Source organism: Mauremys mutica, chromosome 1, assembly GCF_020497125.1.
Source record: "Mauremys mutica isolate MM-2020 ecotype Southern chromosome 1, ASM2049712v1, whole genome shotgun sequence".
Classification (NCBI taxonomy): domain Eukaryota; kingdom Metazoa; phylum Chordata; order Testudines; family Geoemydidae; genus Mauremys; species Mauremys mutica.
In genome coordinates this window covers 257915155-257934245 of record NC_059072.1, presented here as the reverse complement: position 1 = coordinate 257934245, position 19091 = coordinate 257915155, and the positions used below count along the sequence as shown (strand labels likewise).

Genomic DNA, 19091 nt, shown 5'->3' with positions numbered 1-19091 from the left:
TTTTCTCATGCAAATATGCTTCTTAAATCTCTTCCCTGGGATTTTTGGTGTTATGAGCAAATACTTCCATTTTTTTACTCTGCAAATGACCAAATGTCTCCTTGGGTTAACTTTATTGAAGTGCATGATGTTACACTAGGGATGCATTTAGCCAAGTGTTGTAGGATTATGTGTAGATTTTTTTGCCATTTATTCAATGTAACTTGGTTTGTTTTTTCTATTCTCTCAGCTGACATGTAATGTTTAATAGAGGAAAAACAGTTCAGGGTGCAGTTTGTGTTAAAATATAGTTAGGTGGTACTATGTGCTTATTACAGCCAAGGGGTGGACTTCCCTGTATCAAACCAGTTTGTTTCTAACACATTGTTTTTTTTTCTTGCTTGCTAAAGTTATCCTTCTCCTCCCCTCAAGGCATGCATGACTTTAGAAATGCATTAAGAACTGACAAGATAAGCATTAGAATTATCCAGAAAGCCTAACTACACAATAATTTATAGATGTCTTGGTGAGAGCCAAGCATCCTTAACAGATTTAGCCACCCTGATATGGGACATTAATGTCTAATTTGGTGATTAAAACAAAACATTTAAAACACATACATCAAATGAATTATTTTAATCTGTTACCCATTTTAGCAACCAGTAGTGTTGATGTCCAATGGCCTACCAGCTAAATAAGCCACATTTATAAATCCAGTGTAAATCTGAAAAGGACTGAGATTCTCTTCTCTTAAAAATGATAGACTGGGGAACTTAATTTTGTTTTTTTTTCTCAATGTTTCATCACCCCTTATTTTCTACTAGAATTAATAATCAGAAAGCATTAATTCATGATTGCTATTTACAGGGCATCTTATTTTTATAGTACATAATTCTGGTTAAAAATGTAGTGATGCATTATTTCCAGTTGCAGAAAAGGATTACATCTATCTCCAATGTCAATATTATATAACAATAAGCATGTTGATATAAACACAATAGTTTTATATCTATTCTTAATATTCTTAATTATTTGTATTGCAGTAGCACCTAAGAAGCCAAGTCATGGACCAGAACCCCTTTTGTGCTAGGTGTTGTACAAACTCAAAACAAAAGGAGAACTCCTGCCCCAAAGAGCTTACAATCTGCCAACTGATTTTCTTCAACCTATTTATTACTTAGTATCAGAATAGATTTTAGCATTAATAATTGGCACACCAGGAAGTGTTTAGAATTTGGATTCAGAGGAACATCCAAAAATTTAGTGCATTTTTATAGCTTATCTGAATCTCTTGGGTTTCCAAAGTTGGTTGGCAGTTCAAATGAACAAGACTTCTATGCAGGGGCGGCTCTAGGCACCAGCAAAACAAGCTGGTGCCTAGGGCGGCAAAATGTAGGGGGCGTCCCCTGCCGCCGGGGAGGGCGGGAGGCTGGGCTGGCGGACCTGCCGCAGTCATGCCTGCGGGAGGTCCACCGGAGCCCCGGGACGAGTGGACCTGCCGCAGGCATGACTGCGGAGGGGGCGCTCGTCCTGCGGCTCGGCTGGACCTCCCGCAGGCATGACTGCGGCGGGTCCCCTCTTCCCGCGGCTCCGGTTGAGCTCCCGCAGGCATGTCTGCGGGAGGTCAACCGGAGCCGCGGGACCACGGCACCCGCCGCAGTCATGCCTGCGGCAGGTCCGCTCGTCCCGGGCTCCGGTTGACCTGCCGCAGTCATGCCTGCGGGAGCTTAACCGGAGCCGCGGGAAGAGGGGACCCGCCGCAGGACCGGGGAAGGGCGGCGCAGCGCACCGCGCTGCTTGGGGCAGCCTGATTTCTAGAGCCGCCCCTGCTTCTATGACTTCTCATTCAAGTCATGAATGGAAATAGTGCAAGAATAACCTATTTTTGCAGTATTCTGCACTTCTGGTTCTAGTACTTTCTGGGAACTGAAAATAAACAACATTTATCCCAAAACTTCACTCACTAAAAAATATCTCAGATGACAACTGTAGTGTTTACCTAATCTACTTTTAATGCTAGTGGTGGAAAAACTTCACTGTGCAGAGCTATAGCATTGCATTCCTTTGAGATGTTATTGTTGGCCTGTTGAAATTCCCAAAAGATATTGGGCCTTAGACCTTTATGCGCACTGAGAGACTCAGGGACATATAGTGCATTTCACCCGGACATGTGGACAAGCAATTGGATAATGAATTACATGGCTACTGCACATTGACTCCCTTTGTTTTCATTCATTTTAAGCACTTGCAAGATGCCAATGAAAATGGCATTAATCTGTGTGAAAGCTTTTGGTAGCACTCATGAAAACTTCATGAAGAGGAGGAACTTGGAAGAGGAACTTCATTGAAAAATAAAAGAGTAGCTTTTTTCTTCACAAGGAGTGAGAAAAGCATCCAGCACCAATGTTGGAGATATTGATAAAATGCTTAGGGATGGTGGTTTACACACATGACATGTTTCACAGGCTGTCTCAAGCTCAAAGTAAACAGGTTTCTGTTGAATGAGTGGCAGGTACAAAAAGTGGTTTCAGTGTTCAGGGAAAAAAATTGGGGCTCATTTTAGACATTCTTCCAAAGCTTTGAATGTTCTGTTTAATGTCCAGAAAAAAACCAAAGTCGCCCTAACAGAAACAAATTCAATTTGTGGTTATGAGCAGCTATTCTACCTTGCATATAACGTAGCATGTTACTGAACTGAAACAAGCTGTACATATGTACTGCTTAGATGTGTTGCTTCTCCTTATTAAAATTTGATATGGCAGTTGCACTACAAATTTTTTTCCATGTATTTCTCCTTTATGAAACGTAAAGTATTTCTATTCAAACTAACACCTTGGCGCCTCAGAGGAGTTGTTTGGATGCCTTATGCACCTATTCTTCTCTGTGGGCTGAACTCATGATGAGGGAAGAAGGTATATCATAGGTGTCCCTGGCCATTGTGTGTTCTGCCAGAGAGCCCAGCCCATAGAAGAGAATGGGGGTAAGCACGTAAACCACAATTCCCATGAGGCACCTGGGGTGCCATTTTGATCAGAAATATTTCAAGTTTAGGTCGTTCTCTTTTTTTTTTTACAAAATGCTAAAATTTTCTAAGGAAATCAGAAAAAAATGTGTCAAAAATCCAATTCTCAGTCAAAAAACAGTTTGAATGAAAATTTTTTGACCAACTATAACCTATATTAGTGTCCACTTCTGCATATTTATTTCTTTTAAAAAGTCATGACATGTGGCAATAGCAGATTGGTCTATCAGGGATTAATTGCTTACACCTGTTAGTAGTTACTTGTTTTTCCCCCTCTATCAAGGTGCTCAAGGTCCCAATATATTTCCCAAATGATGAACCCCCACATTTACACTTGTGAACTGTGGGACAATGCAAATCAACAATAACATTAAATTCAGGGAAAAATTTAGCATTACCCATTGGTTCCCCTTATAAGACCATCTTCTCCTTCTTTCTTAGCATATTGGTTCATAGTAGTTGGGGCAAAAAGGAATTTTAATGAACTGTCTAAGGGATTAACTACCTTATTATTGTTAGGTAGTTCCATATTGGTAAGGGACCAGATGTAGTCCATACATGCTTCATATATGGAACTGTTTGATAGCTCTGCCATTTCTGCCTACTACTACAGTTAAGGACAGCATGGAAATGCATATAAATAAAAATATATTTCTATTTAAAAAACAAAATTAAACTTCTAAGATAGACAGATCAGCAATATTCATCCTAAATTTATATCAATTTATGAGGCCTCTCTCTGACAAATAAATGGACCTTTCTCATGTAGAATCACATGGGTCTGAAAATGCAATAATGTAAGACAACTTTATGCCCCATCAGTGCCATGGATGGCTAGAAAGAAAGTGCTGTTGTCAAACTTTTCTTTATGCGAGTAGCTTCAATAATTAATTTAATACCATTTTCAAATATTTTTATTAGAGGTGCCAAGCAATTAAAAAAAAGTATTGTGATTAATCACACGATTAAAAAAATTAGTTGTGATTAATCGCACTGTTAAACAATAATAGAATACCATTTATTTAAATATTTTGGATGTTTTCTACATTTTCAAATATATTGATTTCAATTACAACACAGAATACAAAGTATACAGTACTCACGTTGTATTTATTTTTATTACAAATATTTGCACTGTAAAAAACAAAAGAAATAGTATTTGTCAATTCATCTGCTACAAGTACTGCAGTGCAATCTCTTTATCATGAAAGTTGAATTTACAAATGTAGAATTATGTACAATAAAAACCTGCATTCAAAAATAAAACAATGTAGAACTTTAGAGCCTAGAAGTCCTTGTTCAGCCAATCGCTCAGGCAAACAAGTTTGTTTCAATTTGCAGAAGATAATGCAGCTCGCTTCTTGTTTACAATGTCACTTGAAAGTAAGAATAGGCATTTGCATAGCACTGTTGTAGCCAGCGTTGCAAGATATTTACATTCCAGATGCGCTAAAGATTCATATGTCTCTTGATGCTTCAACCACTATTCCAGAGGACATGCGTCCATGCTGATGACTGGTTCTGCTCGATAATGATCCAAAGCAGTGCGGACCGGCGCATGTTCATTTTCATCATCTGAGTCAGGTGCCACCAGCAGAAGGTTGATTTTCTTTTTTGGTGGTTTGGGTTCTGTAGTTTCCGCATCAGAGTGTTGCTCCTTCAGGTCTTCCTATTGGACATACATTTGTAGAAATAAACCAGATGGTAGGCTTATCAAAGCCTGATTTTGTTAACCTTCAGGGCATGGTGCAAAGTTTATCTGTTTGTTCACATTTTTATCTGAGAGGAAGAGGATGATGTATTTTTGCTCTTAGATCATTGTGGTGAAAGTCTTCATTATGCCAATGTTGTACTGCCTGCTTGGAAGCATGCACATGGACTTGTAATGGTTGTTTTGTAAAAACTGAAAAATATATATGGAGCATGTGTTAGTTACATTTTACCATTTCTTGGAATTCTCCAATTCTAGCGAACATTAGTGAAAAAGCCCAGTGACCCTGAAAAGCCCTTCTTTAAGGAAACTACTGTTAGGAAATGAACTCTGGGGTTAAAGAAACTGAATAATAATTTCTTAGAATAGTGTATTGAAATCTCAGAACATAGTAAACCAGCTAAATGTTGCTGAGTGCAAATATTTGGCTGCAAGATTTTAAGGATTGTACCCCCTAAACCAGGATTTGGGATTAATGGATTGCAAGTTACTTGGGGCCTGTTTATCAAAGGTGCTAACATCTAAAGCTTTGCTTGATTTGATTTATGATTGTTTAGAACTTCAGAAAAGCTTTCTGCTCACTGGCATTCTCCGCTATGGAAAAGACTGCAGAATCACTGCTATCCTATTTCTGATAACTTGATTGATCTTCTATGCAGTGAAGTGAGAGGATCTGTATTTTGTCTTGATATGAGAGCATAACAAGATGATAGTACCAGAGGGCAACTAATGCCTGAGGTTTGCTATTGTTTTTTTCTGCTAGCAGCCATAGCATTGAGAAAGACAGAGGATTTGGGAGGTAGTGCTGTTATAAAGGCAGAATGCTAGTGCTACCTCTTAGGAGTGAAGGCAAAAACATAAGGATGAAACAGAGAAAATAAAGAGGGTGGGGTACAGTACTAAGTGTGCCACCACTACTACCACTGTCCTTAGCCAGAAATGATGATTATGAAATACTGGACGTTTGTGTAGTGGAATAGATTCCTTCCAGGTCCAGGTTGCACAAGCTCGTCATTTTGCTGTTTGGGAGCATGCACTAAATGTGCTGTTAGGCACTAAATTGGGATGTCTGTTCTGTAACAGACCCTACAAAGAGGCGACCATTATGTTAAGTAGGTTGCTATGCTAACTAGCACCAAGTACATACAGTTAGATGGAATCGTGGCTTATATAAAACACAATGTCCCACTACTGCTGTTTCTTATCCCCTAAGAACACTGTGATACAGCATTGGTACTGACCCTTTGAAAAATGCCTACTAGAAAGATGAGGGTAAAGTATTCATGATTAGAGCCTACCAAATTCACAATCCATTTTGGTCAATTTCACTGTCATAGGATTTTTGAAATAGTAAATTGAATGATTTCAGCTATTTAAATCTGAAATATCACAGCGTTGTAATTGTAGGAGTCCTCACCCAAAAAGGAATTGTGGGGGGGGGTTGCAAGGTTATTGTAGGGGGGGTTGCAGTACTGCTATCCTTACTTCTGCGCTGCTGTTCAGAACTAGGTGGTGAGAGAGCAGTGGCTGCTGGCCAGGAGCCCAGCTCTGAAGGCAGAGCCATCACCAGCAGCAGCACAGAAGTAAGGATGGCACGGTATGGTATTGCCACCCTTACTTCCGCGCTGCTGGTGGGGCACTGCCTTCAGAGTTGGGTGTCCAGCCAACAGCCAGCGCTCTCTCGCCTCCCAGTTCTCAACACAGCGCAGAAATAAGGGTGGCAATACCACAACCTCCCTAAAGTAACCTTGCGACCCTCCTACAACTCCCTTTTGGGTCAGGACCCCCAATTCGAGAAACTCTGGTCTCCCCAATGAAATCTGTATAGTATAGGGTAAAAGCACACAAAAGACAAGATTTCACAGTAGGAGACCAAATTTCACTGTCTGTGATGTGTTTTTCCTGTCTGTAAATTCGGAAGGGCCCTAATTATGAAGTACCAACACCCCATCACCAGCAGGAAGTGACTGAAGGGCTCTGCGAAGACAGACAAGAAAAGACATGAGGGCTCTGCTTCAATCCCCAGCAAACCCACTAATATTCTTAGACACCTTAGAAAGATGTCTAAGACCATTGTGGTTGTCTTCTAATTGAGTAGTTGCTTTGATTCCCTAATGATATCAGCTTCTTACACTCAGCTTTAGTTCTATGATGGGGGGGTGGGGCAGGGAGCAGGGAACAAGGATTGGAGAAGGAGTGTTCAGTGTGAGAAACAGGAGTGGTTAGAGATAGAGGGCAAGAAGAAGAAATAAAAAGGAAGAGAAAGAGGAGAATAAAAATACGACTGGTAAGAGATGGCTTTTATATGTAGATATAAGTATAGAAAAACAAATGAGACATGCCAGGTGTCCCTCTGACGGGCTTTGGTAATACAGGGTTTTGTATAATTTCCCCCACATTTGTCTGATCCTTGCTTTTTAGGTTGTAAGCTCTTCGGGGTAGCATTTGCCTCTTGTGTGTCTGCGCAACACCTAGCACATTTTGGGCACTACTGAAATAAAATAGGCAGTCTGGGTTATTTTGGAGCTTTTCAAAAAAGGCAGAACTTTGTGGGGAGGAGGTGTTTGGGAAGGGGGAAAGAGAGGTTTTGGGGTATTTTTACTCCCAGTAGACCTTTTTTGAGTCCACGTACTGTGTGGTGCTGCCTGCAACTTCTCCTCTTCTTCTGATGCAAATGCAGTTTCAAAACTGCCGTTATTGCTACTGTGCTTGTCCCTTTGTCCCACAGAACCAGTTCCTGCTACAGCTTGGAGCTCTATTCAGTGGTTAACCCTTCTACCTCCTACAGAGATTTCTGCTAAGGGAAAATCCCTCTATGTGATATTTATTATGTTAGCACGAATGCATGTGATTAAACTCAATTTCACCAAAACACTTAAATGACTCTCCATGCTGGTATACTTTCTACTACTTGGTAAATCAAACATGAGTTATCATGTCCTCAGCACTGCAGCTACTGTGACCTTTCCATACAGCTTATGCCACTAGCGGAAGTGCACTGACCTTTTGCAGGACTGATTTTTTAAAACCATTAAAATGAATACAGTGCTGTCTGATTAAGAAACTTTTTTGTTTCCAACCCCTTCCTTGCAAACGAATGCATTAGTGAATACAGAAATTATTACCTATGCAGTGTATTAAATTATCTGGGACCAGGCAGATTTCAGAAAACAACCTTGAATAGCATCAGATTTTCCAGGAGAAACTTTCCAGGAAACCAAATGCTGATGACAGGAGCCTTGCATAGTGCATTTATGTCACAGACCTTGCACCGTCAATCCCACTGGGATATTAAACTCAGATTAGGTATGCCAGTGAACTCCTTGACTTCAATGATGATTTTTTTTAAATTTTAGCTACTGAAGTATTTTAGGTGTTTTGCATTAAATACATACAGGGCTTCTGAAACACTTGCACAGCCAAAAACTCCCATCCACTTCCGTAGAAGCTTTGGGTGTACAAAGGATGCAGGATCAGACTCTAAATGATGATAGAAACTTACAATATTAATAGTTTAAATTAGTCAAAAACATAAATAGCAAAAGGCAGTCTCATTCTGCATAGATTCAGAGAAAAGGCCAGTCTTAGGGTATGTCTACACTACCAGATTAGTTCGATTTAACTTAATTCGAATTTGTGGAATCGACCTTACAAAGTCGAATTTGTGTATCCACACTAAGGACACTAATTCGACTTTGTGAGTCCACACTAATGGGGCAAGCGTCGACATTGGAAGCGGTGCACTGTGGGAAGCTATCCCACAGTTCCCGCACTCCCCGCTGCCCATTTGAATTCTGGGATTTCCCTACAATGCATGCTGGGGGGAAAAATGTGTTGAGGGTGGTCTTGGGTAACTGTCATCATTCAACGTGCTTTCGGACGTCTCAAGGGGAGATGGAGGAGCTTACTGACTCGCTCGGATCTCAGCGAAACCAATATCCCCATTGTTATTGCAGCTTGCTGTGTGCTCCACAATCTCTGTGAGAGCAAGGGGGAGACCTTTATGGTGGGATGGGAGATTGAGGCAAATCGCCTGGCTGCTGATTATGCTCAGCCATACAGCCGTGCAATTAGAAGAGCCCAGCGGGAAGCGCTGCGCATCCGGGAGGCTTTGAAAGCTAGGTTCCTCAGGGAGCAGGGTAACCTGTGACTGTTCAGTTTCTTTACAGAGAAGCTGAACCTGCCCCTGCTTCAGTTACTGTTGACTTTCTTCTGCGGTTACATACCCCGTTCACCACGTTTCCCCCCTTCCAACACACGTTTAAAAATAAAGTTAATGGAACATTGTTAATTAACAACGTTTTCTTTATTAATGAATTCGCGTTAAAGGGTTGAAACAGGGACGCAGACTGGTGGTGGGTAGGGTGTGCAGTGATGTTAACACTGCTTCTACACTCGAGGAATTATAGGCTCCTGCTCCTAAAGCGGTCTGCAGTGCCGGACTGGTTGTTTCCACGGAGCCTGCCATCCCTCCTTTTCGGGACTCTGTGTGCGGGGGCTACGTGACCTTGTGGCGGGGGAGGACGGTTACAGATTCCCCTGCTGCGTGGCTCTGTGGTCCGGAACAAGGACTGCTGCATAAGTTCTGTAACCGCCCTCCCATGCCACAAAGTCACATACCCCCCACCCACACAGAACATGGAAAACACCTCCCAGACCAACCAGGGTGCCTACTGACTGCACTGTGTGTGTGACCTGCCGTTGATCCTGCCCCCATGTCTGTATCCTGGTCAAGGTGACTGTCCTATGCAATTACCAACCCCCTTCCCCCCACCCTTCACAGACAGTCTTCTGTAGAAAAACTTGACGGAAATAGTAATTAACAGCAAACTACTTTTAATAATCAACTACACAGTTAGGGGATGAAACTGGGATTGGGGCTTCGGTGAGCCAGGAAGGGAAGGACTTCTCAACATTTAGGGAATGAGAGCCTTCTTGTATTTGTGAACTCTGCAGGGGTGCAGTGACAGTTTTCACGGCCCCTGTCGCCTCTCCTTCTTGTTACTTTGGGTGAGGGGGGTTTGGGACTTTGTGGCGGGGGAGGGCGGTTGCAGATACTGTGCAGGGGGGCTCTGTCCTCCTGCCTGCGGTCCTGCAGAACATCCACAAGGCGCCGGAGCATGTCAAATTTTCCCTGGGCATTTCCTGTGTGGCTGATCAGAACATCCAAGCTCGGACTGCTGTCCAGAGCGTCAGAGTGGTGCACTGTGGGATAGCTCCCAGAGCTACTAAGGTCGATTTCCATCCACACATAGCCTAATTCGACATAGCCATGTCGAATTTAGCGCTTCCCCCCATTCGTCGGGGAGGAGTACAGAATTTGAACTAAAGAGCCCTCTAGGTCGAACTAATTAGCTTCCTGGTGTGGACGGGTGCACGGTTAAGTCGAATTAACGCTGCTAAATTCGACATAAACTCCTAGTGTAGACCAGGCCTTATAGACTCATAGACTTTAAGGTCAGAAGGGGCCATTATGATCATCTAGTCTGACCTCCTGCACAACGCAGGCCACAGAATCTCACCCACCCACTCCTGTAACAAACCCCTAACCTATCTCTGAGCTACTGAAGTCCTCAACTTGTGGTTTAAAGACTTCAAGGTGCAGAGAATCCTCCAGCAAGTGACCCGTGCCCCATGAAGCAGAGGAAGGCGAAAACCCCCCAGGGCCTCTGCCAATCTGCCCTAGAGGAAAATTCCTTCCTGACCCCAAATATGGTGATCAGATAAACCCTGAGCATGTGGGCAAGACTCACCAGCCAGACACACAGGAAAGAATTCGCTGTAGTAACTCGGATTCCATCTAACATCCCATCACAGACCATTGGACATATTTACCGCTTATAGTCAAAGATCAATTAATTGCCAAAATTAGGCTATCCCATCATACCATCCCTTCCATAAACTTACCAAGTTTAGTCTTGAAGCCAGATATGTCTTTTGCCTCCACTGCTCCCCTTGGAAGGCTGTTCCAGAACTTCACTGCTCTGATGGTTAAAAACATTTGTCTAATTTCAGGTCTAAACTTCCTGATGGCCAGTTTATATCCATTTGTTTTTGTGTTCACATTGATACTGAGCTTAAATAATTCCTCTCCCTCCGTGGTATTTATCCCTTTGGTATTTATAGAGAGCATTCATATTTCCCCTCAGCCTTCTTTTGGTTAGGTTTGGTAACAAGCCAAGCTCTTTGAGTCTCCTTTCATAAGACAGCTTTTCCATTCCTCGGATCATCCTAGTAGCCCTTCTCGGTACCTGTTCCAGTTTTAATTCATCCTTCTTAAACATGGGACACCAGAACTACACACAATATTCCAGATGAGGTCTCATCAGTGCCTTGTATAACGGTACTAACACCTCCTTATCTTTACTGGAAATACCTTGCCTGATGCATCCCAAGACTGCATTAGCTTTTTTCACTGCCATATCACATTGGCAGCTCATAGTCATCCTGTGATCAACAAATACTCCGAGGTCCTTCTTCTCCTTTGTTACTTCCAAGTGATGCATCCCCAGTTTATAACAAAAAATCTTCTAATTAATCCCTAAAATGCATGACCTTGCACTTTTCACTAATACATTTCATCCTATTACTATTACTCCAGTTTACAAGGTCAGCAAGATCTTCCTGTAGGATATCCTGGTCCCTCTCTGTATTGGCAATACCTCCCAGCTTCGTGTCATCCACAGACTTTATTGGCACATTCCCACTTTTTGTGCCAAGGTCAGTAATAAAAAGATTAAATAAGATTGGTCCCAGAACCGATCCCTGAGGAATTCCACTAGTAACCTCCTTCTAGCCTGACAGTTCACCTTTCAGTATGACCCATTGTAGTCTCCCCTTTAACCAGTTCCTTATCCACCTTTCAATTTTCATATTGATCCCCATCTTTTCCAATTTAGCTAATAATTCCCCAGGTGGAACTGTATCAAATGCCTTACTGAAATGAGGTAAATTAGATCCACTGTCTTTCCTTTGTCTAAAAAATCTGTTACCTTCTCAAAGAAGGAGATCAGGTTGGTGTGTCATGATCTACCTTTTGTAAAACCATGTTGTATTTTGCCCCAATTACCATTGACTTCAATATCCTTAACTACTTTCTCCTTCCAATTTTTTTCCAAGACCTTGCATACTACAGATGTCAAACTAACAGGCCTATAGTTACTCGGATCACTTTTTTTTCCTTTTTTAAAAATAGGAACTATGTTAGCAATTCTCCAGTCATATGGCACAACCCCTGAGTTTACTGATTCATTACAAATTCTTGCTAATGGGCTTGCAATTTCATGTGCCAGTTCATTTAATATTCTTGGATGAAGATTATCTGGGCCCCCTGATTTAGTCCCATTAAACTGTTCGAGTTTGGCTTCTATCTCGGAAGTGGTAATATCTACCTCCATATCCTCATTCCCATTTGTCATCCTACCATGATCCCTAAACTCCTCATTAGCCTCATTAAAGACTGAGGCAAAGTATTTGTTTTGATATTGGGCCATTCCTAAATTATCCTTAACCTCCACTCCATCCTCAGTGTTTAGTGGTCCCACTTCTTCTCTCTTTGTTTTCTTCTTATTTATATGGCTATAGAACCTTTTACTATTGGTTTTAATTCCCTTTGCAAGGTCCAACTCTGCATGGCTTTTGGCCTTTCTCACTTTATCCCTACATGTTCTGACCTCAGTAAGGTAGCTTTCCTTGCTAATCCCTCCTATCTTCCACTCCTTGTAGGCTTTCTGCTTTTTCTTATGATTTTTAATTCTGTACTGTTTTTCGTCTCCTGGTCTTTGCCTCTCCACTCCTTTATTTCTGTTGTGTTCATTTCCTTGCTGATATTGTGGTGTCACTTCTGTCTCCTCCCCACCTTCTTGTTCCTACCTCCCATTACCTGTTTTCTTTGCCCACTCCTTCCCTCCCATTCTTTGTTTATTCTTCTCCATGTGCAAGGAATGAAATGAAACAATAGTCATAATCTCTGAAGTCTGAGTATGTAGCACTTCAGAGATTAGGGAGCTTGTAAATTTTACTCTGCAGCTTGCATAGAGAGCAGGGCAACATAGCAAAAGGGAAATTGCTGGCACGTCAGCGTGCCATATGTCAGCCAACTTTGGGCTGTGCTGTCTTTTTCTTCATTCTCTTTCTCTTCCATTCCTCATTCGCCTGGTAATTTTCCATCTTTTTTCTTTTCTTCTCACCTTTGCCACTCCCATCCCCCTTCAAACACAAAACCCCAGATAGCTTGGCATTGGTATAATCACCTTGCTGGGCTCATTAAAAGGAAAGGTAACAGCATTGCTATTAGAACACTACAGAGGATAAGAACTTTAACTTTACATTGTCTCTGTGCTAATGTTAGGACAAGTGGAAAATCGTGCGTATACTGGCTAGTGTTCATAATCATAGATTATGCGCCAGTTTGTCTTTTATGTGGTGTTCATGATTATTTAATATCCAGATTATTTAATGATAATATTATTTCCTAATTATGCCTCTATTAGGAATTAACATTTGTCTGGAGTGTCCACTCCAGTAGGGATAACAGAGGCTGTAAATAATGTAATGTATAAAACTGACACAAAAAAAATACATAGCAGTGTTTTTCTCCCTTCCCTCTTTTCTGCAGTGGAGAAAGTGGTTCTGGGAAAACTGAAGCCTGCAAACAAATAGTGAAGCACCTAACATGCAGATCCAGTTCCAGCAGGAACACCTTTGATTCAAAGATAAAACATGTAAGTAGTATTTTGAGCTGTTTCAGAACATAGCATCACTATGTATTTTGACCAAGGAAAGATATTTTTACTTAGAGGGAAACTGTGAATTTCATAGGCATGCTCACATGGGGCTTGATCCTGCCCTAGCTATTGAAATATTTTAGGTGCTTTGCATAAAATACAGATTAAAGGCTTCTTGCACTCTTGCATATACAAGTCAATGGAGTTTTTTTTTCCACTGACTTGAATAGGAGCAGGATCAAGTTCACACTGAGCTGAAGAGATTGGGCCAAAATGTGGAAGCCAGCTTTGCTAATATGGTTTTTGGTCATTTTGATTTTCATCCTTGCTTCTACCTAAAGGGAATGTCTATAGTACAGTGCTTACCCTTAAAAACATTCCTATTGCCTTCAATAACTAAATACGGTTACATCTGTGTCTGTGGTGTTCCTTATATGCAGTGTTGCTGTAGCAGTGCCGGTCCCAGGACATTAGAGAGACAATTTGAGTGAGGTAATATCTTTTATTGGACCAACTTCTGTTGGCGAAACAGACAAGCTTTCAAACTTCCTCATCCACCTTCTCTGTCTTGGTGTTCCTTACGGCAAGTATAAAAAAGTCTGGAGTCTGAAGTAATCTTATAGGAGACAAAATTGGAAAGTTTTAAGGAAAATCACTGTTTCTTGGTGATACATACAGTACTTTCATTACTATTCTCTAACAGTCACTTGCAAAAGTATTATTTTTTTATTTACACACTATGTCAAAACCCAATTAAACCAGATCACTATAACATAGATCTAATTTTATTCCTCTAGTCTGACTTGTTTATTACATTTTAAAAGTGATTAACCATTTATTATTAGCTATAAATTTAGCAAAATGATTTCTATATGTTCTTAGCCATATTTTGCCATTACACCAAAAGGGATTGCAAAAGCCTACATGAGGGCAGAGTTATCAGCCTTTATTTGTAAACTGTAACATAAATTTATAAATAGATATAAGAGGTACAAATTATATTTAATTTCATACCTGATTTCCACAACTGGATCAAATTCTGTCAGGAAAGCACAGGAACTGGCCACATGTATCTGACAGCAGAATCTATTTCTGTGACAATAAATACTAAATACAAAGTTTTCATTCAGCTGGGCAGTGCAACTCACCTATCATTATACTGTTACAGCAGCAACACTATGGTTAAGGTTCAGATGGACGCTCCAATCTAAACCACTTATTTTTGGACTTTTATAACTGTTTCCAAAATGATCTTTTGAGTTCAACGACTCATGCTTGGACTCAGTTCCGCTGCCTACCATATTGACCAATATTGTCTCATTGTTTATTTGTACTCCCCCCATTAGTCTGTCTGTATCCATCTGTTCTCATAAGAACATAAGAATGGCCATACTGGGTCAGACCAAAGGTCCATCCAGCCCAGTATCCTGTCTACCGACAGTGCCAATGCCAGGTGCCCAGAGGGAGTGAATCTAACAGGTAATGATCAAGTGATCTCTCTCCTGCCATCCATCACCACCCTCTGACAAACAGAGGCTAGGGACACTATTCCTTACCCATCCTGGCTAATAGCCATTAATAGACTTAACCTCCATGAATGTATCCAGTTCTCTTTTAAACCTTCTTATAGTCCTAGCCTTCACAACCTCCTCAGGCAAGGAGTTCCACAAATTGACTGTGTGTTGTGTGAAGAAGAACTTCCTTTTATTTGTTTTAAACCTGCTGCCCATTAATTTCATTATTAGCTCTTATATTATGGGAATAAGTAAATAACTTTTTCTTATCAACTTTCTCCACATCACTCATGATTTTATATACCTCTATCATATCCCCCCTTAGTCTCCTCTTTTCCAAGCTGAAAAGTCCTAGCCTCTTTAATCTCTCCTCATATGGGACCCGTTCCAAACCCCTAATCATTTTAGTTGCCCTTCTCTGAAGCCTTTCTAGTGCCAGTATATCTTTTCTGAGATGAGGATACCACATCTGTACGCAGTATTCAAGAAGTGGGCGTACTATTGATTTATATAAGGGCAATAAGATATTCTCCATCTTATCCTCTATCCTCTTTTTAATGATTCCTAACATCCTGTTTGCTTTTTTGACCACCGCTGCACACTGCGTGGACGTCTTCAGAGAAATATCCACGATGACTCCAAGATCTTTTTCCTGATCTGTTGTAGCTAAATTAGCCCCCATCATATTATATGTATAGTTGGGGTTATTTTTTCCAATGTGCATTACTTTACATTTATCCACATTAAATTTCATTTGCCATTTTGTTGCCCAGTCACTTAGTTTTGTGAGATCTTTCTGAAGTTCTTCAGTCTGCTTTGGTCTTAACTATTTTGAGCAGTTTAGTATTGTCTGCAAACTTTGCCACCTCACTTTTTACCCCTTTCTCCAGATCATTTATGAATAAGTTGAATAGGATTGGTCCTAGGACTGACCCTTGGGGAACACCACTAGTTACCCCTCTCCATTTATTCCTACCCTTCTCTTACACTGTAAACTATTTGCACCAGTGACTATTCCGTGTTTTTATTGTGCCCAGCACAATGGGGTCCTGGTCCATGATGAGGGCTCCTATGTGCTATGGGAATACAAATAATAACAGTAATAGTAATAATATTTGAAATGTTTTAATCTGCAGTCCATGCAGTCAGTTCTGATTTCTGAATATTCTGCTTTTAAAAAACTTGTCAGTCTCTCCCTCGCTCACCACCACCACTTAAATTGAACTCAAACTGTTGTTGTTTTGGAACTCAGACTTGTCATATGCATAATCTTCAATAAAAAAAATGAGATCTTTGCTAATTTTTAGGGGGGGGGTTGTAATAGCATTTGAAACTGACACACAGGTTATTCAAAACACACTATTTTCTTTCTGAAATATTCATGCTGCATTCTAAATAGAGAAACACTGGCCAAGTACAACGGACACAAATAGACAACCCCCTCCATCAGTGATTATTTGGAAATGAGATGCTACAGATGTGCAGATACATATCTTGTACATTCACATTGCCGATGAATTAAGAGTCCTACTGATGTCTGATTGGCTATTGGAAAACACAGCTGCATTCATATTTCAATAATTGTGTATTGAAATCTGATTACACTGAAATAAGCACAGCTGAATTACTTAAGGTATTATACATTCAAACAAAGCCACAGTCTGGAAATTCAAATATTAAAGTTCTCAGAGCAGTGTTGACTTTATTGCATTGCACTGGTACCACACAGAGAGGTCTGAATCACTGGTGATATCTTTTAAAATACATGCTTTAATATAGATGATCAATGAAACTGTGTTAATGTTAGAGTGGGAAGTATAATTTTTCAGTTTTTTACATTTAAATTCTCCTGTTTGATGTTGTATTAGCATAGTTATATACAAGTAACAAAGCCTTAGTTCATCATGTTAAACACAATGGGTCAAATCTAAAGCTGGTGTACATCAGAATAACTCCACTGACTTCAGTGGACCTAAACTGATTTGCTCCAGCTGAAGGCCTGGCCCATAAATCCTACTCCTGTATTTTAACTCAGTTATGAATTTAAAATCCAGATCAGATCTTCTATCGCTTTTCCTTTCCTAAAGTTCAGATTAAATAATAAATACGAAGAACCAGAGGACTCAGAGAATAAGTAACTGGGAAAATGACTAGCATGGTTCACTGGATGAGGAACTGGAATAGGAGTCAGGAAACTTGGGTTCTGCTGCTGACACTGGCTTGGTCTCTGTCATTGGTCCAACTTCTATCAACACCCATGCAGCTGCAATTCAGATCAGTTAAGATACTTTCCATAAAAAGTAAATGAGTACATGTGGTAACAGGCAGGCAAATTTGTTTTTCACTTTAATTTACTTTTTAGGAAGTACTGGTAAGCATGATAAGCTAAATTTATACCTGCAGCAGCTACGCATAACTCCATTAAAGTCAGTAGAGTTGTATCTCTTTACATGAGTGCTTAGTCTCATTGGGCCAAATTCATCCTTGATAGAATTCTACTGAAGTTACTGAACTAAATTAGCCAATTTTCTGCTGCCATCTACTGGACAAATAGCTAATTAAATATCTAATATTTCAAGGCTACGTTTTAGTCACTGGTATTAGTAAAAGTCATGGACAGGTCACAGGCAGTAAACAAAAATTCATAGCCCATGACTTGTCCGAGACTTGCACTATAACCCCCTGACTACTGGTGCTAGGGTGGGGGCAAGCAGCAGCGTGTGGTCTGGGACACCTGCTTCTGCTGTGGGGGAGGGGTTGGTGAGGCTGGCAGGCTCCCTGGCTCCTATATGGAGGCACGTCCAGTGGAGCTCTTTGCGCTGCCCTGCCCTGAGCATTGGCTTTGCAGCTCTCATTGGCCGGGAACCGCGGCCAATGGAAGCTGCGGGGGGTGGTGCCTGTGAACGGAGGCAGTGCACAGAGCCCCACAGGCCATGCCTCTACTTAGGACGGAGCTGAGGTACATGTCGCTGCTTCCCCAAGGTAATCAGTGTCTGGAGTCCTCACTCCCTCCCATGGCCCAACTCCCTGCCCCAGCCCTGAGCCCCTCCCACACCCACACTTCTGATGCTCCTGGTGGGGAGCACAGTGGCCCGAGACTGCCCTAGTGGCACATGGTGCGGCTGGCTCAGGGGCTGCCTGAGCTGCTCAGGCGGTCCACAGGCCAGCCATACCGGCTGCTGCAGAAGTCACAGTGGTTCCGGAAAGTCACAGAATCCATGACTTCTGTGACAGACTCACAACCTTAGGCATGATTTTCTACAGCCTTGCACTTTTGTGTAGTAAAATAGTAGTGCATTATACCCAAGTTTTCCAAGGTGCAAATGACAACGCAAGATGCAAATTAGTTCTGAGTCAGGCTCTCTGTCTAGTTAAAAAAATAACATACTAAAGAGATGGTTTAGATAATACTTAGTCCTGCCATGATTGCAGGGAACTGGACTAGATGACCTTTCGAATTCCCTTCCAGTCCTTTGATTCTATATGATATATAGTGACTTAAATACACAGGGAATCACACAAACACCTGCTCATCCAAATGAGAAAATACACTTCTATTGTAAAAAAAAATTAAAAATATATTTTAAAAAGGTGTAGAAATGGCACCTGGATTGATCACTGCATGTAATATCTGTACAAGCCGTTTGTTTGTGTGAAAGAAAAGTGAAACTTATTTTCTCTCTGCAAAATATGTTCTTTAAAAAATAATTTGCCTAGTAAATTGAATCAAGGAAATGCATTTATACCGAGAGCTGCCACCAAAATAAATAAATAAATTAAAAAAATAATTTTAAAAATGCTGAGCTGGATTCATTTCTGTCTTACACTGGTTTAAATCAGGAGTAACTCTATTTGAAGACAATAAGCCAGATCCTCTTCCTCACTCCAGCCCCTTTGTGATAGTCTAATGGTGCACAGAGGCCATAAAGCTGCTAGATTTCCTCATCGGGGAGGTCCCCAACTGGCACATAGTCAGCATAGCCGGTTTCTGAGGTACCCCTATTGCAGCCCCCAAGCAATCATGGGCATGGACATAGCTGGAATGTTACTGCATGGGGAGCCATAAGCTTCTGGTGTTCTTTAGATCATCTCTGAGGCTGCTGTAAACTGGCATGCAGCTAGACTGAGGATCAGGAAGC

General features: G+C 41.1%; 1 protein-coding gene across 1 annotated transcript in view; it reads left to right on the top strand.

Annotated features, from left to right (window-relative positions):
• MYO16 (myosin XVI) overlaps window positions 1-19091 on the top strand; it is a 459803-nt gene that overhangs the window by 203455 nt on the left and 237257 nt on the right. Inside the window, exon 15 of the mRNA XM_045008050.1 lies at window positions 13330-13435. Within this exon, the coding sequence (XP_044863985.1) occupies window positions 13330-13435 (106 nt within the window). The remainder of the gene's footprint in view (window positions 1-13329; window positions 13436-19091) is intronic.